General features: G+C 34.4%; 4 protein-coding genes across 5 annotated transcripts; 1 reads left to right on the top strand and 3 right to left on the bottom strand.

Annotated features, from left to right (window-relative positions):
- Nucleotides 1-2,344: 2,344 nt before the first annotated feature.
- LOC102620063 (probable carboxylesterase 2) lies at nucleotides 2,345-3,848 on the bottom strand. The gene has a single exon (XM_006473292.3). The coding sequence runs from the start codon at nucleotides 3,621-3,623 to the stop codon at nucleotides 2,631-2,633; it is 993 nt and encodes a 330-aa protein (XP_006473355.2). The 5' UTR covers nucleotides 3,624-3,848; the 3' UTR covers nucleotides 2,345-2,630.
- An 8,767-nt stretch (nucleotides 3,849-12,615) lies between these two features.
- Nucleotides 12,616-15,025, top strand: LOC102619787 (succinate dehydrogenase subunit 5, mitochondrial). The gene is made up of 4 exons (XM_006473291.4): nucleotides 12,616-12,907; nucleotides 13,828-14,138; nucleotides 14,228-14,413; nucleotides 14,781-15,025. Exons 1-4 carry the CDS (start codon nucleotides 12,736-12,738, stop codon nucleotides 14,835-14,837), a joined length of 726 nt encoding a protein of 241 aa, XP_006473354.2. The 5' UTR covers nucleotides 12,616-12,735; the 3' UTR covers nucleotides 14,838-15,025.
- A 375-nt stretch (nucleotides 15,026-15,400) lies between these two features.
- On the bottom strand, nucleotides 15,401-17,041 carry LOC102619479 (uncharacterized). Its single transcript, XM_006473290.4, has 3 exons — nucleotides 16,838-17,041; nucleotides 16,135-16,318; nucleotides 15,401-16,033 (listed from the first exon to the last, which is right to left on the bottom strand). The coding sequence occupies exons 2-3, from the start codon at nucleotides 16,303-16,305 to the stop codon at nucleotides 15,557-15,559; spliced, it is 648 nt and encodes a 215-aa protein (XP_006473353.2). The 5' UTR covers nucleotides 16,306-16,318; nucleotides 16,838-17,041; the 3' UTR covers nucleotides 15,401-15,556.
- A 6,003-nt stretch (nucleotides 17,042-23,044) lies between these two features.
- On the bottom strand, nucleotides 23,045-27,331 carry LOC102618221 (uncharacterized). Of its 2 annotated transcripts, none has more exons than XM_006473289.4 (7): nucleotides 26,798-27,331; nucleotides 26,578-26,666; nucleotides 26,355-26,475; nucleotides 24,420-24,518; nucleotides 24,185-24,313; nucleotides 23,704-23,966; nucleotides 23,045-23,593 (listed from the first exon to the last, which is right to left on the bottom strand). In XM_006473289.4, the coding sequence occupies exons 1-7, from the start codon at nucleotides 26,961-26,963 to the stop codon at nucleotides 23,483-23,485; spliced, it is 978 nt and encodes a 325-aa protein (XP_006473352.2). In that variant the 5' UTR covers nucleotides 26,964-27,331; the 3' UTR covers nucleotides 23,045-23,482. The 2 variants fall into 2 exon arrangements, with proteins under 2 accessions (XP_006473352.2, XP_006473351.2); XM_006473288.4 differs by having other exon boundaries at nucleotides 26,355-26,493; nucleotides 26,798-27,329.
- Nucleotides 27,332-27,968: the final 637 nt, after the last annotated feature.

The raw sequence follows: 27,968 nt of genomic DNA, 5'->3' as shown, positions 1-27,968 counted from the left end.
TCTGGTAATGTCCTTAAGGGCGTGTTTAGGATTGAGATTGGGCAGCTGTAACTTAAAAGTTATAGCACCAAAGTGTTTGGTAAGGGTAAAAGCTTGTTTAGTCCCTATATTATGAGGTTAGTGTCCATTTAGTCCCTGTATTTTTAAAAACACCTCAAAACGTTCCTGATACTAAATATTGACACTTATGCCATTATTATTTTTTTTTTAACTTGCTTTTACACTATTATATTTTTACAATAATGTTTCTTTTTTGGATATTAATAAAAAATTAAATTATCAAATTAAACTCAAAAATAAAATAAAAACAAAAAGGTATATATTAATTTTTGTGGAAGCTCATGTATGTCTAAAAAATTAATATCGTAAAAAATTACATTATCAATTTTTTTAGAAAAATTAATATTTTAACTCAAGAGTGTGTTCCACAAAAATTAATATATTTTTTTATTTTATTTTATTTTTTGGTGTTAAACTGGTAATTTATTTTTTTCTTTTTAATAATGTCTAAAAAATTATTATAATAGGGCAATATTATAAAAATAAGTTAAAAGGAACAAAAGATAATGGCAAAAGTGTCAATAATTTAATGATAGGGATGGTTTGAGGTATTTTTAAAAATATAGGGACTAAACGGGCACTAACTTCAAAATATAGGGACTAAACGAGCTTTTACCCTGTTTGGTAAACACTAACTGCTGCAACTTGGAAGCTATATTAATATAATTTTTCATTTATACGATGAAAAATCTATTATATCTTTAATAATTTTGTAAAAAAATTTTATTTAAAATTTTTATTTATTACATATTATTAACTTTCATTTTATAGTTACAGTTTTTTTTTTCACAGCAGCTGTAACTTAAAATGTACAGCACCTCAATATCAAACGCAACCTAAATAAGATATTTGTTTTTGGATCCAAGCCAGCAGGAATGACTTGGGTTCCTTCAAGTCTTCTAATGGTTCCATCCTTCAATACCTATGGCTGTAGGAAAGGTAACACATCCTGGGAGTGGCGGAGCGAGGTAGAGACAAATGGAATCAGTTACCATGTGAGTCTTAATTTTTTTAGAAAATACTATCTAAAATTCAACCAAATTTTTTATTTGTCCCAATAAAATTTTTAATTTACCCCCACCGATTTTAAATAAAATATAAAAATATAAGCTCAAAATTAAATTATTATCATTAAAATCACATTAACTGAGTATGTTATATCCAAAATCATTTTAAAACATTTTAAGAAAATCGAATTTCTTAAAGAAACTAAATTTGCCCAGTTAGGTTTCAATTCTGACTTCGCAATGCCGGGATACTTCTTCATTGTTTGAACTCTTTTTTGTTAGGCTGATGCTGATCTATAACGAGAAAATGTTAGCAGTCGGTGGAAGATTTCTATCCAACAGATGATATGTATCCGCAGGTTACAGGCTTTTGATAGACAAAATGATGAGCCTGGGTGGTCCTGATAGCATAGAAGATTTATTTCAAGCTTCTTTCAATTTTTATAATGGCTGTCCTTCCATGAAAACGGGGAAAAAAAGAAGAAAAAAGAACACATTTATAGCCGTGAGTTTTCTACATACTGATTGGTTTCTGAGAAATTCTTTTGTATATTCGAGCTGCCACGTTACTAGGACAATAAAATCAATCACATTCATTTACGTGTGTATTTATTTAACAAATAAGTGGAGACATTGGGATAACCGGATTTACCCGTAATGAAGGCTAGATTCAGGGAGAAGATCCGCAACAAAACATTCACAAATAATTATATAGATTATTAATATGTCTTTCTCTGCGTTACAGAAAACGAAAAAGTCCAACCAAAAAAATCTTTGTAACATCATTAGCATGGCGCAATCATTAAGGACCATGAGGTATTAAGTAAAACACGAGATCGTAGATCCTGGTTACAAATTAGCCATAATCTCATTCTGTCTCATCAATTGTTCGTGTGCGATAAGCATAGCGCACTCATCAAGGGCCATGACACGGGGCGCTTGTTGCATTGCAAAGCAGCCGAAGGGAAAAGCAAGTGGGACTGGTCATTTCTCATCTTTTTTTTTTTTTATATTAATCATGAGGTATTTTGGGGAGGGCCCCAACTGTGGGAGGCACCTTTAAGTCCGTACCACAACTCAGACTAGAAGTCCCCGCTCGAACCGGTAGGCACTGGTTCTCCCAACAAAGGCGACTTCCTTGCGACTCGAACTGAGGAACAAACTCAGTCAAGCCACTTAAGGGGACTCCATTACCAGTGGAGCCAACACTTTATTGGTTCATGTCTCATCTTTAATATGGATGGTTTGGCTAGGATTTGTCTTGTTGCTATAAATAATTCTATCGAGCAAAACAACTTATTTATTCATAGAATAATACAGTAAACAGAATTTAAGCAGCGATCTTTTAACAACGAAAGTACATCGTTCAGGAGCGGTCAAAAGAGAGAAGGGAAAAGGAAAAATGGAAAGACAAACTATTAATGAACTTAAAATGGGTACGGGTAGCTTTCAACAGACTTTTATTTTCCACATAGATCAGCATTGAAAAAAAAGAAAGAAAAGAAAAAAGTTGGACGATTCAGTAAAAGTAACAACTGTTTCGGTTTCACACAACTGTAGCATTCAGTTCACTGAGTCTGAGTTGATGAAAGAAGCCCACCGTTTGATCAAGGTCTTGGCGTTGTGGGAGTTCGGGTCAAGGATATGGAACACATGATCCTCTCCTTGAACTTGAACAAAATCTGCCTTCCCAGCCCAGTTGCTACCCTTAACCAAATTTTCATAGTAAAGCCTGCCCCTGTCCTTGAGTACGTCTTTCTCGGCGACAATAACAAGCAGCTTCTCACATGCCAGGCTCGCAGCGCTCGGTGCGCCTTCCACCAACGGGTTGATAAGCGGATCATCACAGCCTTTATCAGAAGGACAAACAAAAAGCCACCAATTGTCAACCATTTGTTTCCTGAACTGATCAGTCACCTCAACTCCTATCGGCTTCTTCCCCCAGAAATAAGGCATGATCATAACAATACCTAGAATCTTCAAGTCCCGGACCTCGTCCTTGATCCGCAGGCCCAAGTAATGTGCAATAGAAGAACCAGCGCTGTCGCCAGCCAAAAAGACCTTGTCGAAGTCAACAAATTCCCGGAGCCAAGCTTCTTGATTAAGTACAGGTAGAGGGCGGTTGCCATCTCCCTCACCCTTAGCATGGGAAGCCACCCACTTGAGTGCACCCAAAGAGTCCTCAAATGCAGCGGGAAGAGGATGTTCCGGGGCCAATCTGTAGTTAACGGAGACAACAATGATGTCAGCCTCGGCAACCAGGTTGTTGAGGCTGGTGTGGTACTTGGGATCTGCGGATGATGCTATGACAAAGGCACCACCGTGAAAGTATACAACGAGGGGAACCTTATTTGTGATGTTACTGGGACGGTAAACTCTAGCTGAGACGCCGGTCTCTGGTATGATCAGGACGTCTTTGGATAGAACGTTGGTTGCAGGATCCAAGCCAGCTGCAGCCACTTCAGTTCCCGCAAGTCTCTCCACCGTCCCATCTTCGTATACTCGAAGATAAGGAAAAACCTCCCTCGAGACTTCTGCAGATTTGATTGAACCCATTTCGGAATTCAGAGAGAGATGCAAGTATCGTTTGTTAGAGTTGAGATCCTTTACGTGGCTTAAAATAAAGATAGAAGACGATTTCTTCCAACCTGCAGGACAACTGACACAGCTGACCGCTAAAACTTTTAAACAAGGGCACAGTGACGATGACTTTTTTATTGACAATTTGGCTTTTTTTTTCCCCTTCTGCCGGCGGGTATAGCCTTTGTTAGCAAATAGTAAATGCTATCTAGAACGTCTCCGAGATGAAAGCAAATTTCTCTCTGTTACACACGTTTTGAATCGTTGACAAGTGAAGCATCCGTTGATTCTGTATACCAATAATTTAATCACTTCCCATCTGTCAACAAAGATGTATCTTAATCAAATATTATTTGGAGTGCCATTTAAGAAACGTTTTCACGAAAAATTGAACTCGTCTTACCAGCAATATCCCCATTCCCCAGTCTCGCAAACAAACTATCGTGGGCAGATGTTGATCGTTCCCTGTGAGGTTATTATTAATTTTTGCACTATAGCAAAATAATTATAAAAAAAAAAGAAAAACATTAAGAAAGCATTATTGCACAATATGTCTAAGCATGCTATGCGACAATCATTTCTTTGGGAGTGTTCATTTTAAGTTGAATACCTCAACAGAGAGATAATTTTAGACGATGAGGCATTGAGTGAATGCGACACCATCGATATTATTGTTATTATTATTGCTAGTCTAGTAACCGAGAGGGACCGTTACACCCTGTTGTTTGGTTTAATATAATCAAATATCATTTTTTGTTTCTTTTTAAATAAATAATCCAATTCTCCATGAGATTCAATTTTCTCAAAGTATGACATTTTTAGTTCTACTTGACCGGCGATCTGATTCCAATCAACTCGACTCAAATTTCATTTTTCAAAATATCAAAAGATTATGACAATTTGGTGTTAAAATGTCTTCGAATTCAAGTTTCTCAAAGTAGGACAATTTTAGTTCTACTTGACCAGGGATCCGATTCTAATCAACTCGACTAAAATTTTATTTTTCAAAATATAAAAAAGATTAGAATAGTTTGATGTTGAAATGTCTTCGAAGCACCAATTTAATATTGTTCTGACAGATAAAATAAATTATTTCTATTATATTAATGTTGGTAGAATAAGTCGTCGTTAACTAAATATTTAATAAATTGTGTTAACGTTGTTAAAAAATATAATAAGTTCTTTTCATTTTTTTCAAAAATAAAAACAATTGCCATAGGTCCAAGGACTAAGCATGCGATGTGACAATTATTACTCGGTTGGGTTCATTTTAAGTTGAATTCATCAATGATGCCTGCCGCGACACCGTTGGATCATTATTTTGTTTGTTTATTTAGTTATTATTATTACTGATCTACCACCCGAGAGTTAACGTTTCCACATTGATTTTTTGTCTAGTGCCCCTGCCCCCCCCCCCACCCCCCCTTTTAATTTTCAAAAATACTATAATTTCCCATGCTATGATGCTAAAAAATTATCAAAGTTTTACATTTTGCCGTATGGGGTGTGGATTTTGATCATCAACTCTGACTCAATTTTCATTTCTTAAATATCAAAAGACTTGGACCACTTGGAAATGTCCTAACCTTAAGCTATGTTTATAAATAACAATTAGACCAACAAACCAACTGAGTAATTAGTAAATGTTTTATACACCTCGATTAATATATGTATATAATATAAAACTAACTATTGGAATCTAAACATGTAATTAATAAATACATGTGTACCTTGAAATTCTAAGTCATACACAAATGAAGTAATTGGGTAAAGAGAGTACAAAATTTAGATTTTTTTTTTTTTTAAGAACTTCTTATCAACATTTTGTCGATGTAATTTTTCTAAATTTATTTAGAAACCAAAGAAACAATTAACATTTTTGTCATGATGTTCATGAATTTTAATCTTTACAAAAAAATGAATTTATAATTTTTTCCATTTATTTGAGTATTGTTGACTAGCGAACTCAATGCTCAATACAATTTGAAGGTATGAAGATCCATTTAATACATGTTTACCCATCATTATTTATAACTAGTTCACTATATATGTGTTATAGTGTAGCTATGAGTTTGAACGTTTGGGACTCAATGGAGTATTTTTGTAATTACAATGTTATTTTCACTCCCACTCATAAGATTTTTTGTAATTATCATGTCATCTTTGTGTGAATTGGTTAAAATAGGTAAATAAATAATCATTCTTATATTATTATTATTTATTATACTTTAGAAATTAAATTTATTATAACTGTATAAACTTGGGAGTTTTTAAGAAATGCCTTGGCAAGGAATCTGAGAGAAAAAGTAAGTTTTATTTTTTATTTTTTTATTTTTTTTCCTTTTCATGCAAACGGACTTTGAATCAATGAATGTGGGTATGTTCTGGGGAGATATGGAGTCGATATTATTTCTCAAAAAAAAAAAAAGTATATGTATGTGAGTGTGTGTTTCTTCTTTTCCTATTAAACGAAACAATAAAAAAGAATCTGAAAAAAGAAAGAAAGAAGATCTTAGAAATATTAAATGGATGGGGGTTATTTTTTTTATATTTATGCGATGGATTTACAGAATATATTCATTTTAAATTTTCTAATGGGGTGAATTAATCATTGGAGTAGTTTTACAAAAAATAAAGAGCAGAGAATCACCAGTTATTTTCTAAAAGTTATTGTCAAGATCTAAGTCAATCTTTAATTAATTATTTATGTTTTTATTCCAAATAACATACCAGTAATCAATAACAGTTATGTGGTAAATAATACTTAATTTTTTATGCTATTACTAGTGAGATAATTTCACATTATCAATAGATAAATCACATGTGGTCACAAATCGTATCATTTTCTATGTATACTTTATAAGTATATTGTTACTCATCTATTTAATTATTTAGTTTAGAAGTAATACTCAGCTACCTCTAAGATTTATCGAATCTGAAATAATATAGGAATTTGCATCATCTAAGATTTGATATTGATTCGAATAAAGGTTTGATTTGGATTAATTAAAATGCACCTTCACTCCCGTTGTCCTTTGAAAATATTTTCGTTATTGTCGGCGAGTGAAAACCAAAATTGAATACAGAACAACTCATTCCTTTGCGCTATAAATAAATGTTTTGTACCAAATTTCAAATGAACTGTTAAGATGTCTTTTCCTGTATAGCGCACTTCATGAAACACGAAAAGTAATTAAGCAGGCCATCGAATATTATTTTATTAATAATATATACATACACAAATATATACATATAAACACATACACACATACATACATACATACATATATACATACATACATACATACATACATACATGTTGATGTAGAATCCGCCATACAACTATGTTAACACTTACATTTATAATTGATTGGGGACGATTATGAACTGCTTCCTTTCTTCACAAATAGGACTTTGCGATCTTGAGCTTCTCCTCTGAAGACTCCTAAACTCACAAACAACCCGTCAAGGACGCCAGAGGTTTTTCAGGCGTAAATCATTCGATGCTCAAGTCAACGATATGAGTTTACTTAGAAAATTTATGCCTCCAATCTTGTGGTTTAACTATTATTATCTTTGCTCCCAAAATCAAAAGAAATTGGTTTTAAGGCTTAAAGAAAGATCAAATAAAAGTTGTAAGGTGGAGAGAAAAATGAACATAGGTCAATTCAATCTGTAAGAGTCTAACCCCTTTACCTTCATCCTTTCTATCTCTTATTCTCAACCGGCATACTCGGTTTCACTACAAGAAAAATAATATTTTATTACAAAAAAATTTAGTCATTAAAGATAATAAATTAGTCACCTTACATTTTTTATGACAAAAAATAAATTGTCATATGATAGTTGTGGAAAGACCGTCTTAAAATGGTCTAACGACTAAAATTATTTTTCTCATGTTATAATATGTTTTTGTGACAAAGATAATTGTCTTAAAATTAAGTTAAAATTGTCACAAATGGTATTCAAAATGGTCAAATTAGAGACTTAAAAATGCAATCAATTACACCTCACATTTGTCATAATATGTGATCTATAGTGACAATAATTTTGTCTCGAGAGTTTGTAAATATAGTCGCAATAATTACTAAAAATCGTCATTTTAGAGGTTCAAATATACAATTAGCAACACTATTTTTCTGTTGTTAAAATTTACATATCGTGACGTTACATAATCGTCCCAAGTAGTTGTCATTTGTGACAATTTTTGCAAATACAATTTGTAATTAATTTAGTCTTAAATTTATTTTAAGGACAATTCATTTTACTATTTCGTGACTAATTATATTGTATCAAAAAAAATTAAGTGACCATTATCTCTTGTCATAAAATTTAAGCATTCACAACTATAACATTTAGTTAGAAAAATTAACATGTTGCAACGGATTCTTTCATTGCAAAATCTATGTAATATAGTCTCAAATTATTTTTAATCATAATATACTTTATTATTTAATGACTACTTCCAATTGTCGTTAAAAGAAAGCATCCACGATGACATATTATAGTCACATATATTGATATCTAGTGACCAAAACATTTTGATTCAAAAAATATTATTCCATGAAAATTACTTCCGTTTCAAATGAAAACCAATATTATCTCACATTATTTTTAAGGACGATGTATTTTATTATGTTACAACTAGTTACATCGTAATAGAAAAATTGGTGTGATTATTAAATACAAGTGTAGTCATTAATAAACAAACCAACAACAATGATACTAACATTAAAAAAAAAGACTTCAAAATATTTATTTATAATCCAAAAGATTTAAATACAAAGCATGACATTGAAATAATGCAGGAATGTTAAGTGAAAACGATGGTTGCTCTTTCATGAATCTCACGAGATCTTCAATTACCTGTAGTCTATTATCTTGTTTCTCAATCTTTTTTGCTTGCTCTTTAATCGTCTTCGCCATCTCCTGATTTTGTTGGAACAATGCTACGGTGGATGCTATCTTTGAAGGACCTGTCATTTTCTTCACAAAATTGGATTTCTTTCCTGACATGATTTTATAAATTTGATTATCAGTTAATGGCTTAACACTTTCCTCGATATTGAAGTTTTTCTTCATTTCTATCATTTAGTCCTGCATAATTAGAAGTTAATAATTAATATACCTTTAAAAATAATACTAAATACATCTACAGAAGAAAGAGAATCATGTCCTTATTGAATAATAAGTCTCATTGACTAAGATTAAACAAATAGCAAATAGTAAGACCAATAGCACTTGTAAAAATATGAGTGAAAAAATAACACAAAGCTAGAATAAAACATTAACTAAATTTTTCAAGCAAACACGTCCTCAATCCCAAATATACTTTGCATTCAAAATAAATATGTAAATTTAATTTCTACCAGTAAATATAAATAAATTGGAATAACTTACATATTAAGCTTTTGCTTCCATACTACACCACCCTTTTGGCCTCACTCTAGAACATCTTTGAAGTAAAGCAATCAATTCAGTAGACTCTTCAAGCGTTTCAGTCTTCTCAATACAAAAGAAGAAAATCATTTTAATATTTATAAGCATGATACAAGCACATAATAGAAAAAGTCAAAACAAAGTCTCCATCGTCTTAAAAAGTCAAATTTCTTGTACTGTTTCCTCTTCCTCACGATCATTACGGGGTCAATTGCATTATCGTGAGTGAACCGGTGTCGAGTGGGTTTTGTGCCCAAACTTTCTGCAGGAAACCCACGTACTAATAATTGTCGTTGACCAAATTTTTTAGTCAACTGGACCAGAGTCTCTCGTCGCATGTCCTCTGACCAAACATATCAGAATGACCAGTAGATGGCTCCTCGGAAACGAGTTTCCATGAGAGGAGCACGTTTGTGCTCATAGGTGTCCGGTCATAGTGCTTTTCACCCCCAAACAATACATATGATCATGTGCGTGATAGACCACATGTCATGATCATTGATCGGGTAATGGGGCGCCTACCAACAATCAGGCAGTAGGTGTGCCATTGCGCATATTTATATTTATAATAATTTTCTAATCAAGAATTCCTTATTATATTAAAGTTAGAGATAAACAAAATGATGAAATAGCACAGATTAAACTGCATATTTTATCTTATAGTAAATTAAAATGTATATTTATTAATCTTTGAACTTGTCAGTTGTCACTAACTTTAATATGGTTAGAGTTTTTTTCATTAAAAGCTCACTATATATATATAGAGTCATTCTCTAGTCAAGACATCAATGTTAGTAAAATACATACATACATACATATATATATTCTAAAAAAACTATTAAACCGTGCGATTTAATAGTGTAATGATTATGAAAGCTATTAAAATACACGATTTAATAGTATAATAGCATTATACAATTAAACTGTCGTTACACCATTGAATTGCACGGTTTAATAATTTTTTGAAATTTAATAAAGTTCAAAAAACGACAAACGTCATTTACATTGAATTTAGAAAAAGCAATCTCAGAAAGCAAGATAACAAGATAATGATAATAAAGTTCAACACATAGATTTGTAATTTAGAAAAAGCAATCTAAAGAACGACAAACGACATTTACACCCCTTCAATAGACACCCATTACTAATGAAATTACATTTCATTTGCTGTTTCTTTCCCTTTAATCCTTAAAAGAAACCCACATTTTATAATTGATTTGATTTGCAAACTCTTTCAATACACCAAAATGTCACTTTCTCTTTTCTTTTTTTTCTCTCTCTCTCTCTATCTATCTATCTCTCTCTCTATATATATATATTCCTCAATCCTCATCTATCCAATACTTTATTCAAATAATCCTTGTTTCTTTTCTTTCATGCTTTTTTTTAATAAAAAATATAATTATTTTCATACTTAGTTAAATACTACTTTTAAACTAAAGCTTAAATATGTTTATTTTAAATCGGAGTTATCACCCAAAAGAATTATTTAGGTAGAGGGTAGAGAAGAAGACTATAAGAGAAGTAATACTCCATTTATTTTCTGAGTTAGAAAACTGAAAAAACAAACAGAGCAAATGGAGTTTAAGAATAAAAGGGTATTTTTGGTATAATCGAAAACAGGGTTTCTCAAGCATTTAAAAATAGGTGTTGCTAGTTCTACTCATAATAGAATCGAGCATAGCAGCTATTGCCTATTAATGAAGCCCAAAGCCCACAAATCATAGTAAAGGAGGCATTTCCCTGTTGAAGAATGCAGCCAATCTTTTGATCATATCCTGGGCCTTTTCATTCCCCAGAGCATACAAATGAAACCCATGATCCTCACCTTGTGTCTCTTGAATCTCCACAACGCCAATCCACCCACGCCTGCCCAATTCTTGATAATAAAGCCACCCTCTTTCTTTCAACAGATCATTTTCAGCCACGCAAACCAACACTCTGCTACATTCAAGGTTCACCAAGCTTGGAGCATCTGCAGCCACTGGTTTGAGCGATTGGTCATCATGATCCGGATGTGAAGGACACAAAAAGGCCACAAACGGTCCGCTGATGCCATTGCGTCGGGATTAGCAGCTTCAGAGCCGGCAGGATCGGAACCCCAAAAGTATGGGTGGACCAAAGCACCCCCAAAACAGGGACAATAAGTTTAAGCCCACACTCGGGCTCGGGCCTAGGGTGTGAGTGTCCAGCTGTAATAGCTATATTATGAGCAATGTTGGGGCCAACACTGTCTTCAGATTATAGCCGGCATGTTCATTCAACCAAGACTCGTGTCCATGGTTATTTGAATGGGAAACAACCCATCGAAGAGCAGCCCAAGAGTCTTGGTATGTAGCAGGGATGGACCACAAACGGTCCACTGATGCCATTGCATTAGGATTGGCAGCTTCATAGTCGATAGGATCAGAACCCCAGAAGTATGGGTAGACCAATGCAACCTCCCAAAATGAGGACAATAAGTATAAGCCCAAACTCGGGCTTGGTCCCAGGCCCAGGGTGTGGGTGTCCAACTGTAAGAGCCATATTATGAGCAATGTTGGTGTTAGCAGTGTCTCTAGATAAAAATGCTCCTCAATGTCGGCATGTTTATTCATCCAAGACGCAGGTCCATGATTATTTAACTTGAATTATTATTACTATTATTATTATGAAGGATGCTGGTTAATAGTTCATTTTAAGTGTATAAAACCTAAAAAAATTAACAAATTTAATGATTTTTCAAAAGGATAAGAACATCATCAAAATGTTAAGAGCCGCATCAATATTAAATACTCTAAAAGACACTTTAATTAGGATTTTTTTTCAAATAAGGTATGTTTCTCCTTCTTTAATATTGTCCGGTTAGTTTATTTTTCTTCTATCAATATTTTATTATTTTTATTAAAAAGAGAAAATAACTATAAAACCTATAATTACTATTTATTTTTCCTTTCAAACAAAATAACAACTATTTAATGGTACTTTTTTTATCCTGTTAAATATCATTAAACTCATACATATATAGCTACATGTTTTTTTAATTTTATAAATAATATTATATATTTAATTTATTAATTACTAGTTATTTTTTTAATTAGCATGCATTAAATTAAAAATGGACAAACATAACTGAAAAACATATTAAAAGTACATCAATAGAATTATTAAATGATGATGATGATGATTATGACATTTAAAAACAGCATAAAATTACTTACAAATAAAGATTTAGTTAAAATAGTTGGAGTGATAAAATGAAGGGTAATTAAATTTGGTGAATGGAAATATTCAATTAAATTAATGTTAATTTTTACCTATTTGAAGAATTTTTTATGAGAAAGTTTATCTTTTTACTTTCTTATTTGTTGCATAAATAAATACTTAGTTATTTGAAGGATAAAATATAAAATCCGACGTCAGTTTCTATTTAAAAAGATAAGAAAATGATTAGAAATTTTCTATCTCGCTAGTTAATCATTGTAAAAACTGATGTGCGTTTAAGACGGGGTACATTGGTAATATCCATTTCTACATCGTACCTCACTTCAGCCATTTTTGCAAAATATCGTTTCTGCAATTCTCAAAAGTCGAATAGAGCAACAAACAACGCCAATTGATTTGAAGAAAACCCACAAGAGATTTTCGCATCACCACCGCAGCGAGAGAAATGGAGAAGATAGCAGTAATGAGTGTCAGATCCATACGGCAAGCAGCGTGCGTCAGATCTTCACTAATAGCCGCCGCCAACAACCATCATCTCCGCCACTTGTCGTCTTCTCGATCGCTCTTCAGTTTATCTTCACCTGCTGCTTCGATTCCTTCCAAATCCATCCCTTTTGGTACTTCCTTCTCTTCCCTCCTTATTATCAGATCCACAAATTAATAATTTATTTTTCTGTTTTTTATGATAGTCTCAAAAAAATTGATTATCCAAATGCATGCAGTTTGATCAACTTGCTGTTATTAAGTTCTGTCTATCTGATGTATCAGCTTACTTGGACTCGTAGCTCTTTTAGAAAAAAATGTCCGATTTGCTGTCCCGCTTTAACTTTGCTGTTACTTCATGGTTATGTTAGGTGATAAGAGATGTTTGAGCGAAATTTTTATTTTTTGAATTATTAGCTTTCGTGTTTTTGTCTCTTGTAGCTTTTAGCAAGCTAAAGTATATGCTACAGCAGGTTTATAGAGAGTTCTGGATGTCAAGATACTGTGCCCTTTCCCTAAGTAACAACTTATTTCAGCAACTGTGTTGGCCAAGGACCTTCACAAACATCACAAGTGATCACAGTTCTCTGCATTACTAGCAAGTTGCTGCTTTTTGCCTCTCCTATTTGTTTGAACTGAAACATATTATGCCAAGAGTTGGCTACTTTATGATTGTTTAGGGATTTTGTGAACCCTCCAACAACAACCCCCCCAAAAAAAAAGAAAAAAGAAACCAGCTTGCAATAAGTTTCAAATACATTAATAGATCTTTAAACTGCAACAGCTGTTGAGAATCATAGGCAATGGGTGTGACCCGCTACTTGTAATTTTTCTGGTAGAAACTTCAAACTAGGTATAAGTGATGGCTGCATTGCGAATATGTAGTTTAACAATTATCAAAGCATGGCCCATTTTGGCCATAATTGCTTCTGAAACTTTTGCACAATTTCATTTGTGTTTGGTTAGGTTTACTTGCACTTTTCTGTTTAACTTTTGTGCTTTTGAGAGATAGCTTCATGTTCTGAACTTGTTTTTCCATGGTGCAAATCTTTAGATTGCCGGTCTTCTCTTGTGATGAGCATAGGATGCAACCGTTCTTTCAGTGAAGATGTTGCTCACATGCCTGTAATAAGAGACCCTGAAATTCAGCGTGCTTTCAAGGACTTGATGGCTGCAGACTGGGGTGAGCTTCCTGCTTCTGTCATCCATGATGCAAAGAGTGCGTTGTCCAGAAATAATGATGACAAGGCTGGCCAGGAGGTCTTGAAAAATGTTTTCAGTGCTGCTGAAGCAGTTGAGGAATTCATTGGGATTATTATGAACATTAAAATGGAATTTGATGATGAAATTGGGCTAAGTGGTGAGGTACTATAAATTTTTATGTGAAAATGTACACTTGTTTTCTCTTTCTGCCGCTTCTGTTGTCATGTTCTGATGATCTGAATCTTTTGTAGAATGTAAAACCCTTGTCAAATGAATTATCCTCTGCAATTCGTACAGTTTATCAACGTTATGCTACCTACTTGGATGCATTTGGCCCTGATGAATCCTATCTGCGGAAGAAGGTAGAAACAGAGTTGGGTTCAAAGATGATTTTCCTAAAGATGAGATGTGCCGGCCTTGGTTCTGAGTGGGGAAAGGTATTTTATTATGGTTGTCAGTGTCATTGCGGTATTCTTGCTAGATAACTTATTCATGAATATTAGCAATTTACCTGCTTCATGGTACCATTCCTATTTGATGTTCCATAAGAAGCTTCATGTTTGGAAGACCAATTAAGGATAAAAATACGCCAATGTTTCTTACTGAGGAACAGACAAATGTTTCATTTAGGTCATAAGTTCAATTGACTTCTTCTATCTGTACATCTATCTAGCATAGATCGGCTAGTAACCATATGACCGCCTAGAAAATTATAATCCATTATTCTGTTATACGTCCTTCCCTTTCTCCTCCATCCCTTATAATTTTACACCCTCTAATAACTTGCTGTACTTCTGATTGCAGGTTACTGTTCTTGGAACCTCAGGACTTGCGGGGTCATATGTTGAACAGAGAGCTTAGCCCATAGCTGAAAGGTTTATTGTGATTATGGGTTTCTTTACATCTGGAACTTGCTTCTGAGTAGTGGGAGACAGTTTGTTACACTCACTCCAGCAAAACCGCGGTTGGAATTGCATGGCAGATGAATAAAAGCTTCTTTTGTCAGCAGTAACTAAGAATTAATAAATCTGTGGTTTATCGTGTTTTCATCTGGTTTGGGAAATTCTGGTTATTTCTCTTACTGGATATTCGTAAACTATCATCATTTCAATTTCTTGGTAGTGTGGCCTTACCAAATCTTAACCCTTCAAACAGGACCATTAAGTCATCAAAATTCCAACTCGAGTACGGCAGGACATGTACTATATTTATCTATATGACGGGATAAAAAATGCTTGAAATGGGCCAGTGGCATTTGGTTACAAGAAGTTGCACCTTCAATCACATTTGTGAGCCTAACTGACTTCAAAAGAAACCAAATGCAAAAGGAATGTCATTATACATACATTTTGAATTTACAGCTCTTAAGCATTTGCTAATTTTAATGCTTGTATTAAGCAATTGTGAATTTCTGAATGCAAATGAAGCGGGAATGAAGAGCAATATCGCGTGCCCTTGATTGAATTCAATATTCATCATGAAAAATAACAGCAAACCAATTGCCGCTGGCTCTCTTTATTATTCTTAATCGGCGGCGCCAGCAGTGAAACAAAAGGACACGATAAACAAGATTTATTCTTCTAAACGTAAGGCAACTTAGCAATTCTTCCTCGGGTGCCTTTATGCCATGACCAAGATTCAGATGGTGATTTGGGTAACGGTGGAAGTAGCACAGCCTTCCTGCAGAGACCAAATGGCCATCCTTCACAATAACAGAGTTCCCGTATTATGGACCGCCGCAAATCCTGAAAATCAAGCTTCCGAAAATCTTGATAATCAAACCCATTCAGGCTTGAACTGCGAGAGAAGTTAGTCTTAACAGAGTAAAATGTTTCCCCGCTCACGGCACTCGAATAACAGGACAAACAACTGCCAATTGAAAAGAATTCTTCTCTTGCATCTTCATCAGCTTCATCATCCTCCTCTTTTTGTTGTAAAGCTTTTATGTACACTTCTCTAGTCCCTGGAGAAAAGACCCAGGAAAAGCTATCTGTCATTAGTCCTGGCTTGCGCCTCAACTTCTCCATTGCTCGACTTCGGATCTCTGAAACAACCACCTGCGGTAACAGCAACCCAAAAGCAAAATGCATTCAATTCAAAGATTGATAATAAAATAGGATAATCCAAATCAAATCTGCATTGGTTAGTGGTTGAGTACTTCCAGTTCTTCATCGAAGTCATTTGTTTGATTCTCATCCTCTGGACGTGAAGTTGAAAGCCGTCCATGGAAACTGCGGCAATTGGAAAATGCATCCTTCAAAACCGTAGCAAGGAATTTGCATCTCTTGGAGTGGTGATGCGTTGGCTCTTCATGATAAAAGACACTCATGTTGGAGAAGCAGCTGGATGAAATATGCAAAATACAAATTGAGTTTGAGTCATGACTTATATAAAAAGCTCACTGTCTGCTTTGATGTTTGAAATCGACTTGCATCGCTTGTGTGATAGTGGCCTTACAGCTTACTGAAAATACTAGATTTCTAACACTTTGGGGTAAAGACAAAGTAAAAAAATGCACACAAGACAATCTAACAATCAGCCTCAAATCCCGCACGAATGCTTATCGCCGTTTGATGCTTATCTGTTTGCTGAAAATTCTAATACATCCATCTCTTTGAAAAAAAGTAAATTTATTAAAGCCATCCATCATCCGTAGCAAATGCTTAGTTTACAAGTTTTCGCTCCCGGAAGTCAAGTGGAACTAGACATGACACCAAACCGCACCGCTTGCTATTTGACAAATGCAATCAACGTATTATTCACAAGTTTTCTCATGCTAACAGAACCAAGAAACATATTATTCACAAATTGGGTTCCTTTCTAATACGAAAATAATTTAAATATCAGTTGAGTATACTTACCTGATTCTTCCAATTGTTTCCAATTCCTTGAACAATTGGATCTGATCAATATCTTATCTGCCAGCTAGAAAATTTTCGTTTCAATTATTGGATATTTCTTTATCAGTTACTTGTTTCTTGCTATCTTCTATTTCCTCACATGAACCACCCACTTGATCATTTCGGGTAGAAAAGATGATACTGATGATTCCACCACAAAGGTCAAAAAGCATTTAATGTGTAATTCATGGTCCTTTTTTTTTCTTTCTCCCTCTCTTTTAACCGACATGACGATGACTTAGATGACATGATGCAGTCCATTTGAAACCCGCATTAAAGTCTAAACAGTTAACAATGCCCCACCTGATCATGCTAGCAGGGCTGGATATTTGTAAAATCAACTACTTTTTGTCTTTTAAAAAGAAAAGACTGAGATGAGGAAGAAAAGTTTTCTTTCGAAGTTATGATGAGAGAGAAGCAAGTACTCAACTAACGAGGCGTGGAGTAAGCAGCCATGTAAAAAGTTCAATTGGGAAATAATTTCGTTCGTAAAATGTAATGAGTGAGCTAAGCGTTTGCTTTTTGAAGAGAATTTGTATCTGGATGTGTATGCCTATCTGTTAATTGAATCAGGGGATATCCTGAATCAAAAAGCAAACACTTAGCCGACTCATTACAGCTAGTAGAAGTCATCAATACATTCAACTATGAATTATTCTTTCATAAAATTGCTTCCTTACCCCAGAGGCGCGAACATAACAGGAGAAATATGAGACTATGGAAAGCCCTTAAGAATAATGAAAAACCTGAACGTTTTTATATATATAAAGGAATAAACGAAGAGCGATTTTACAATGTTGAGCAAAATAAGCCCATTTAGCACAAAATCATGATCATATTCCAAAATAGCATGTCTTACAAAAAAAATTTACACCCTTAGATCTGTCACATTTTCAACAGCTCAACTAGCTGAAACTGCATCCGATTCGGAATGCCAAAGAAACGCAAGAAGCAAACCTTTTCTCGAGCAAGAAGATCCTTCAACATTGTGTTCATGGCGACTTTGAGTGGTTTTTCAAAAGCTTGCCACATCTGATCTATATTCATCCCCGAGTATGAATCATCAAATAGAATCTCCAAACAATTGAACATAATGTTAAGAAAGACTGGCAATCTGACTTCTGCAAATATCAAGTCAAAGATATAGAAAGTAATTTAGTCCAACCTTGCACAGCCTTAATAAAAGCAATTTCACCAAACACTCTTTCTGGTTCGTCTTTCACAAAGACTGCATGAGACAGCAGAGCCATCTTTTAGTGATTAGGAGCATCCCTTATGACATTTGTTAGACAAATAACCTTAATTTTATCATATATAAATATTCTCACACTTTGCAGTAAATCCCCTTAACCAGAGAAATGAACTTGTAGCTGGAAGTAAAATTTTTGTTTCACAACAACAAAAACCTCCGCAACGAAAGTTAAAAATAATGAAATAAATGAATAAATAAAAACAAACACTACAATACTTTATAATAAGATCAAAGAAACATGCAATCAAGCAATTACCCATCTGAACATACAGTGTGAGCTCCATTTAATTCCACAACCAATTAAGTCAGTTAGGAGACTTGTGAAGTTGCTGAGATGTTAGAGAAATTAGCGACTGAAGTTTAGCAACAGCAGAAGTTTTATCAGGTGGGCATTTTGAGAGAGAAAGGTTCAGAGAATGAAGGGCCTCATCAAGCTTGCCAGCGGCCAACGCTGCACATCCTGCCTTATAAGCCTCATCTGCCATTTTTACATCAAACTGAGGAGTCACATTAGCATCAGAGTTTGTATTCTTCAACAGGGAAGAAGATGGAGAGTCAAGATGAGCAGTAGCACGCACATACTCAAGATTCGCAATAGCTGTATTAATCTCTGCCATGAGAACTTCAGGTGTTGATGGGATAATCTTCACACCATTAAAGACACTAAAACGGGGGCTTCCCTCAGCAGATCCCATCTCTCTTTTCAGCTGAGATTGTTAGTTCAAGTCAAGTGAAGGTTTTTCTTAGTAATAACTCAAGAATCTGACTTTCAATATTCATCACTGCAACATTGTCCACCAAGTACCAAAAAGAGGCAGTCTGCTGCTTGACTTGAACCTTAATAATATAGACAGCCTAACTAAACCTAGTCTTGACCCTTTTATGTAGGCAGTCCAATTGCTGATTGAAATTCTCAAGTGGCGCAAGCCTAAGAAGAATCACTTAAAATGTCAGAACCATAGTTCAAGATACAATTTTAACCAAGATTGTTCTGAGTACTGTTTTTGGCATATTGTTTCTGAAGCATATAACAGTTAAAAGGAAAAATAGAAAGAAAAAGAATATATACAAGAACATATGAATAATATAAACAAACAGCACAAATATTGAAGGAAAAAATAACACTCCTTACTTTAGCACAGGGTTAGAAAGAGTCCGTGAAGTTATAAAACCACAAAACAAGTCCTAGTCTGAAATCTCTCATACTTGTTTGTTAATGAAATAATTACAATCAGCAGTGGGCTCTTCAGACTAGAGACAAAATGATCGGTATTTTAATAGAACCGGTAAAATGCAATGGTGATTTCAGCAACTAATTTAATCCCATACCCATTTTTGAAATAGAATCAGCTCAAGCTACAAATCTGGAAAGTGATTTTCGCTGTATGTACCAACTACACGGCTGCTAACTGTACTTGAATTGCTTTTCTCACAGAAAAAAAAAAATGGTTTCTTTGAAATGCAAAATGAAATAATCAACAAAAGTCCAAATTTCGATTGGAGATAGATAGACTCAATGTTGCGGAGATAGCAGGAAGAAAGAGGAGAACAGAGATGATAAAAGCAGCTGTAAATAAAGAATCCATACCTCTCACACTCGTCACCCAAGCCTGTTTCTTCCTAAAATACTGGATGAGGTAAATCAGTACGAGGCCGCAACGCCTTTTTTTTTTTTTTTTTGTCCCCCCTTTTCTGTCCTTCGGCAAGATCCTGACTAGTATTATATTCCTGGGGAATCGGGGGTGGGACTGCTCTGATACGGTCACACGCGGTATTAACTGTAGTTGCCCTCATACGACGCCACGTGTTCCTAACCTTAAAGTTGAGAATTGGGATCAATCACCCACGCTGCGTAAGTCCGCATCATCATAATCTTTGCTTGTTCTTTTTAATTAAGATAGAAATGTGCAATTTTCCGTTTTTAATTCTATAGTATTTGTTCTGGTTATAAAAGATGTCCGTGTTGTACTGGGGATCTCAAGTCTCAGCTCAATGCACAAATAAACCAGAAAATATTAATCTGATATCATAGCGCCATAATATTGATAACATCAGTCAGTATTGCTGCTAACCATCATGAAACATTGAAACTAATTAATTGGAGGGAGAAATGTTTACAACAGAGGACTCTATTCTCGGGGTCTTGTCCCAGCGGGTACAAGTGAAGTGAGTGCTTTAGATAACAGCAATTCTATAACTTTGAAATCACGCTAAGCACAAATCATTAGCCACAAAATCAGGAAAAAAAAAATCATTCCACTTAATCACAAATGACCATCAGCTGTAACCTCAATGTCAGCATTGACCAACAAACGAACGTGCAGAGAACAAGAACCACAAGGTAGAATAACAGATGCTGGCGAAGTATCTGGACTTTGTAAAGAAATCTTATTCCCATTCTTTAACAATGTATAACCCATATCATCCAACTCCATTGAATCAATTGAAAAGCAATCACCACATCGACACTGATAAAAGAGATCCAGAACTTCTCCATTTTCTTCAATCATCATATCCTCTAAGCTAACATCCTCAGCAGCAATCATACCCTGTCTCGAAGCCCGGAGCTCGCTATCATACACTGCTCGGGACCTAGAATTGCTGAGTATTTCCCAAGCCTTCTGTACTTTTAGGAATCTGTCCCCTGACTCATGGTCATGATCAGATAGCTCGGATGTGTTTTGTAGTTTATCAGGATGATAATTGAGGATGGCTGATCGATATCCTGTACGGATTTCTTCATAACTCGCATCTACTCTCACAGATAGAATATCATAATGTGTTTCCTCTATTGCTCTCTCACCAAAAATCATGGTTGAATCCAATGGGAACAAGTTCAGCTTCCACTAGAGTCCCTACAAATACAATAAATAAGCTATCAATTTGAAGTTCAATACAAACAAACCTATATCAGAATTGATTATGAAGTGCAGAAATTAACACAGCCCTGCACTCATGAATAAAATCAGTAGTCCTGCAGATGTTTGTAGATCTTCTAGTTACCAACATATGATGGACAATCTACCTCAGCAAGACTTGCCAAAATGCAGGCCACTGAAACCACTTCCAACTTTATTCCAGTGACAGATTTATCAGCTCGTATTTACGATTAATCCACTAGGTGTTAACTAACATACGCAAACACATACAACGTAACAAAGGGCACTTGATAGAATGCTAGAATGGTGTAGACGGCATTGGGTAGGTGTTTTATTATATACAGCGTAAAACATCACAATGATAATTCACAAAATCCCTAAACGCAACATCACTCTTAATTCTCTGGGATTCTGATTACCCTAAAAAACCCCATTATTTCTCTTTCTCCAACCCATTGCTTACCTACCTTCCCAGTCAAAATCCAGTGCACCATTCATTACCCAACCCAAAGTCATTTACACCCAAATTGGGAATAAATAAATTGACAAATTTACATCATTATTCACACTTTTAAGATCGTCCAAATAAACAATTTGCCCATTTGTTATTAACGCTACCGGGGCCTGTTTTCGATGACAACTTAGAAAAAGGATCGGCGAAAACGAGGGAATCTGAGGATTTACCTTCGGTATCGGGACGGAACTTGATGGAAACGGCGATGATGGCGGCGTCGGAGGCAATTGAACGAATACGGAGAGCGCGCAGCTATATGAGTTTCGTGGGTTTTGGATGTAAACGTTCAAAATCCTATCAATTTTGATGGGATTTGTTTTCCCTATCTGAAATACGAGAAATTCAGTACAGCCAATTAACGTCCGCATATAGAAACCTTAAACTAAAAGTCCATATAAAAAAATAATAATAATAATATTTAATATTTTAACATAAATACCCTCATAAATATTAACAATACTTATATTTATTAGTTATAATAAATTATAAATAAATTATTTAATGGTTAAAAAAATTTGATAATGTTTACTTAATAAAGTATGAAAAATAAAATATATAGCTAAAGCATGTATTTATTTACATTAATATATGATACTTATAACATTATTTTTAGTATATTACATTGATATTTTTTTCTTGTTAATTACACAAGCCAATCAATAATTGTTTAGTCATTGGAATTAAAATAAATGTATTAATTGAAATTCAAAATCTATTATAAAAATAGTATATATAAATACAAAGAGATAGATCTATTATAAACACATTCACTTAAAGTTTTATTATATTTAAAATTCTCATTCACAAAAAAAAAGGTTGAATGCATGCATATAACAAAAGAAAGGATAAATAAAAAAATAGTAAAATGATAGTTTATATAATAGGAAATAAATCACGAGGGATATTGTCAAATTTTCTTCTATTGAAATAAAAATATACTACATATTCCTTGATTATTTTCATAATAGGGAAAAAAATGGTGACATAATTTTACACCATTACTTTTATTTTTAAATATACTTTTATTCATATTTATTATAAAACATATAAATTGGAATTTTAAAAAATTAAGTACTAAAAATAAGAAACATATGTTTTAGTGTGAATAAAAAATTAATAATAAGATATATTTCTTTAAATATTTCTTCTTAAATAAATATTTATTTTATATTCACAATATAAATTATCAAACAAATGACTCATTTACTCTTTTTTTTCTTCAACTTTTTTGGTGTTATGGAAATTTTTAAATATTATGAAAATAGTAGAAAGATAAGTGATATACATTGATTCTAACATAGGAAAATTGATAATCATCCAAACAAAATTATAGATTAATGTAATTAAACCATTTTCGAATGTATTCAGTGATCACCTGAAAACTTGGCCGAGTGAATGAAGCATAACTGATTCACCGTCAATTGCCCCAACTAAAATCATCAGGCTACATACCTGATACGGCATGTTGCAACAGGATTATCGATGAACAAAACTACATCTGAAGTGTTTTTAACAATAAAATATGGACCACAGAAAATCATAAATTCAAGTTTTTTTTTTTTCAAAGTTAAGAGATACACAGTTAGCATTAGGAGGATAATACAACATAGCTGTTTTATGTGTTCGTCTCTGCAAAACAAAACACCTTGCTTAGGCATCAGATTGCCCAATTTAGAATAATCTTTGCCAATACCATTACATCTATGCGTTACAAAAAATGACCGAAGTCATAAATAGTGGTGGAATCACACTCTCTACCCGCACCCCACTTTTATCTCCCCAAAAAGCAAAACCCGTAGTAAAGATATGTCAACAAATTCACCAGATATCGGGAGTGGGTAACGTGCAAGGAGTGTGGAACTTAATGACTGTCTGTAAATGTCTCAATAGCATGACAACAGTTGGCAGGTCATGATGCTTTTTTAGATCGACTGCCCATTCTTTTGCCAATTTCCATCCCATCACAAACTAACAACACCAGAGACCCATGGAACGACCAAAGGTGCTGCTGGGTGGGCATTTCTATATTTTTCAGAATATCTGTCCTTGAAGTTTAGTTTGGGCTTTTCTGCCTGCATTATGATGGGACAAATAGGGATATCAGACGAGAGCTTCATTAAGCCGCAAAAGAAAATGACAAAGTGACTCGATGCCTTAATAGAAAAAAGGTACTGATGCTTACATATTTCAGCCAGCATTCCTGGTATTTGTGTTCATATTTATCAGGGGAATGGCACCCTGTCTCAGCAGGGCAGTAAACCCATATATTGCATTTCATTTGACCTGGCTTTGCACGCTTTGCTTGCTCAATGCAAGCCTGGCAACAGTCAGCTGCACTGTCTCTATGGTGCGTAAGACCCCATCTGATAGCCACACCATCATAATCCGTATGAAGTTCGGCGTGACACTCCGGCGGAGGTGGCCTGCCAGGCAAAACATCTTCGTCTGGAGAGAACAATAGTACACACCTCAGAGAGTAGAAGAGAAATCTTAACACAATTTTATTCTTTCCATATTAAAGGATGTGAGGGCAGTAAGTCTGATAACAGTTTTAAATCCTAAAAACTACCCATTTCTAAGCAGCTTTTTGTTATTTTATTTATTATTTGATTGGGGAGAGGGGGTTCAGTTAAGTTTGACATGAGCAGAAATCAATTAGTTACCAAGATCTTCATCTTCTACACCCTTGGGCTTATCACCATGTTCTTTGTGAATGATTTCAGTGGGAATCCAAAGGCCAATTTCTTCAGAGAGTGCAGCCCAATCAGATTCCAGCACTCTTACTAGCATTCCTGTAGAATAATCAAAAGTGAAACTTAACACTGAATCTTGAAGGTTTTTGTTCAAATATAAATTCGAATTCCACAGAAACAAAGGCCTTGAGAGAATAGACCGTACTAGCTTCCTCTTGAAGAATGGTTGAATTTATTCCCTGCCTTCCAATACTCAACTGTTTGGCTTCTTCTAGTTTTTCTCTACGCCAGCTTTCAACTGCTTCTGTTCAACCAAAGGGAAATGCCAACAAGATGAATAGCAAGATATATGAATCACTACACACAAATTTCTATCACAAGTATCATGATAGTTTAAAATTCGAAAAAGGTTAGCTCAATCAATTACATGTTCTCATAAGTGATTATTCACATAATCATATGTGCTTATTGGTGGACACATCACAGATTCCCGGTTCTCTCAAGCAATGATTACGGTGCTGGTGAAGACACCTCAGGATACTTTCTGAACATTATAGTTTCAGAAATTCAAAAGCTTCATCCCACGGAGATGAGGGAATGCAATAAAAAGAAATAGTAATGCAGCTTTCAACCTAGAAACTGATATTTGTGAATATGTTGGAGAAAGGTAACTAAAGGGGGGAGACACAGAAAAAAGTCATAACCATCATAGAAACATATAATATACACTACTTGCATGACAAGGAAAACATGTTTCCAAATTGGTTACTGCAGTTGACACACATAAGAAGTGTACCTTAGGAAAATCAAAAAAATATTTACAAATTCAAGCAAAACCACCAATTGGATCCATATACATCCATGGAATACTGCACAAAATATAAAAACTGTCAGCTTAAGGCAACCCACGGGATGGTAATCTATGCATTCAAATCTTGAGACGATGTAAATCTCTTGGCCAAAACCTTGTCCATTTGTTTGCATTTAGAAGGAAAATGGAAGGTAGCAGCAAAAAAATTGATATCACCCTCCTTGGGTACATAAATTCTAGTGGAGAGAAAAAGGTAAAGAGGGATGATTAATCACTAAAAATTTCATAATCGCATGCCAAAATTGGCAGTATCCAGAGAAAAGGGAGCCTCGCTTACATATATATTTAATCTGAAGATAGAAAGAGGTTAGAAAAAGTAATACATTCCAAAATCTCCATTCCATATTTTAAAATTCTTTGCAGGGTTAATCCTTCAGCCCCATCACCCACTTCTTCTACAAGTCCATCTTTCATAGGAATTATGATGGCTGCTTAATTAATTTAAATGGTTAGAGATTGCTCTAGCAAGGGTACCTATGATAAAAAGCAGATGCCATTGCACAGTGTCATCTAAATGAATGTCTTTGACACTATCAGAAGGTTTCCCATTGACTATAAACAGTGTGTATCCAGGAAGCTCAATTTCCACTGGAAATAAATTTCTAAGACAATATGCAAAACTCATACAGAAGACCTCAATATCCAAATTACAGCATAACAGAAAAAATAAAATTCTCTGCACATGAGTTGCTATGTAAATTATTACAGATGCCGCATTCTCGGTCCACCCAAATTCTTCATCCGAACTATTTATCAGTTGGCATAAATGCCATACATCAACCATCAACTCCCTACTCATCCATAGGTGATCAAACTGCACCAACAGTTGGTAAGTAGCGGCCACATCAGCATGAACATAATTTATGTAAACAGAAATCGTAAACCTAGAATTATGTGATCACGTATTAAGTATTTGGATCCCCTGGTAATCAATCACCAAACTGGGACTAGACTGTCTCACCACATTACCATGCAATGAATCTTCTAAGGTTATCAAGCATTCAACAATAAGTATTTAAACTTGTAGTAGTTATCTGGTCCTGTAAATTTGACTTTCCATTTACGAACATAACAACTAGATCAAGTTTTCGGTTAAGACCTTGTGACACTCTGCGACCTTTTCAAAAACTTGTGTCTAATACAATTTGCAATACACATGCAGAAATACTACCAGCAAAAAAGTGTTGCATTACAGACTATGACAATTTGTTAATGGAATGAAAATGATGAGAAAAAAAGAAAAAACACATAAAATCAAGATGTTCTCACCTCTCTGTGCGCTAACATTGCCCTTAACATCCGAGCTTTGCAACCTCCGCAGGATCTCATCAATCATCCTCAGCTTAACAGCCCGTGGCAATTCAAAAACAGATTCGTCTCTAGAAAACTCCTGCTTCAATCCATTCACCTACGGCATTTCCATTAAGCTAAATCCAAAAACCACTCCACGCCAAAATAAGTTTATAGCCAATCAATGGAAACAAAAATTTACCAATTTAACAAGTGCCATTGGTTCATTATCTCTGCGAATCCGTACGGATTCTTCCATATTCCTAATCTGATCTGGTGTGTACTTTACAACTGTACATAATTGGAAAAAGAAAAAAAGGAAGTATTACTAATAACATAATATTTATCAATAATTACAACAACAAAAAAGAAAAAAAAAAGAAAGAAAATAATCAAAATAGAAAGAGAATAGCACTGCATACCTTTTAAATCATTACGTGAAAAAACGTAAATAGAAGCGTAGATAGAACGAAGGACATAGAGTGCAATAACAATGTTAATAAAACAAATGAGGAGAGTTGTTTTCTTATACGAACAGCACCATTTGCCTCTCCATAGACCTTGATATCCCCACTCTCCTCTCGCCATCTCCTCCCGCCTCCTTCCACGTCATCACACCATATCCCCCTCCTCTCTTTCTCTTGTGTTTCTTTGCATAGATCTGGAGTCACAAGATCGCAGCTATCGGACTTCCAATACAACACCCGCCTCTTTTAGACGAAACACGACACACGCACGTCAAACTTGTGATTGCTTTCTAGTTTGGGTTTTCTCGTTTCTGTGATTTTTAGCAGATAAATTATGTGATTGCTTTTCGTTGTTGCGTTGATTGTTCGAGTGGTCTGCGCGACGAGGCCTTTAAATTAAATGACTACAGGATTTAACGACGATGTGACTTTTAAATTTAATGATGCGGTCTGTGGTTGTGATTGTGAATTTGAGCCGTAGGAGGAATTAGGTAGCTCGGCCATCCTAATTATTATTATCATTATTATTATTATTATTATTAATTTAATTCCCCGTGTTTATTGGGAGTTGTGGGAATTAACGATTTTTTTGGTTTTATTTATCATTGCCATTTTAATGGCTAGCGAAATTAAAATAAGAAAAATAAAATGGCTAATGAAATTAAAATAAAAATAAAATTTTATCAGTGATTGATAATGCTTTGTGCTAACATGCGCCGGAGGGGTAGCGTTATTCATCGTTCGTGCACTGTTTATAAGGGACATGTTCAATCATTTGATTTGGTTAATGCGTTCCATGCGCTTGTTGATTCGAAAAAAGTAGGCAAGTGTTGTTGATGATTAGGTTATTCGTTTTTACAGTCTTATTGCCAACCAATTTGTTAATGAAGAAGTTCATTAATGAATAAATAGGTACTTCATTAAATAATACATTGCTCATTTTCCCTTTACTTTTATTTAATAGAGTAATTATACATAATTAACTAAGATCTTTTTTCTTTTTTTGTGTGTACATAAATTACAAAGAGACTATTATAAGAGTTGTTCAAACAACTTTAAATAATGGATAAACTTAATGCATTTCTTATAGAATATGTGACACAGTCTCTCTATTTGTAAATGTGAG

The sequence above is a fragment of the Citrus sinensis genome, chromosome 5 (assembly GCF_022201045.2).
Source record: "Citrus sinensis cultivar Valencia sweet orange chromosome 5, DVS_A1.0, whole genome shotgun sequence".
NCBI lineage: Eukaryota > Viridiplantae > Streptophyta > Magnoliopsida > Sapindales > Rutaceae > Citrus > Citrus sinensis.
Note: the sequence above shows the minus strand (reverse complement) of the source record. Positions and strands in the feature narration are given on the sequence as shown.

Bases quoted from the DNA above. Each gene is read 5' to 3' on its own strand.
- LOC102620063 (XM_006473292.3), bottom strand. From the start codon at position 3,623: ATGGGTTCAATCAAATCTGCAGAAGTCTCGAGGGAGGTTTTTCCTTAT.
- LOC102619787 (XM_006473291.4), top strand. From the start codon at position 12,736: ATGGAGAAGATAGCAGTAATGAGTGTCAGATCCATACGGCAAGCAGCG. The intron at 12,908-13,827 runs GTACTTCCTTCT...GCAAATCTTTAG, and splicing joins TTCCAAATCCATCCCTTTTG to ATTGCCGGTCTTCTCTTGTG. The intron at 14,414-14,780 runs GTATTTTATTAT...TTCTGATTGCAG, and splicing joins TTGGTTCTGAGTGGGGAAAG to GTTACTGTTCTTGGAACCTC.
- LOC102619479 (XM_006473290.4), bottom strand. From the start codon at position 16,305: ATGAGTGTCTTTTATCATGAAGAGCCAACGCATCACCACTCCAAGAGA. The intron at 16,034-16,134 runs GTACTCAACCAC...CTGTTACCGCAG, and splicing joins ACTTCGATGAAGAACTGGAA to GTGGTTGTTTCAGAGATCCG.
- LOC102618221 (XM_006473288.4), bottom strand. From the start codon at position 26,963: ATGGCGAGAGGAGAGTGGGGATATCAAGGTCTATGGAGAGGCAAATGG. The intron at 26,494-26,577 runs GTAAATTTTTGT...GAAATGCCGTAG, and splicing joins CAATGGCACTTGTTAAATTG to GTGAATGGATTGAAGCAGGA. The intron at 24,519-26,354 runs GTGAGAACATCT...TTGGTTGAACAG, and splicing joins CAATGTTAGCGCACAGAGAG to AAGCAGTTGAAAGCTGGCGT.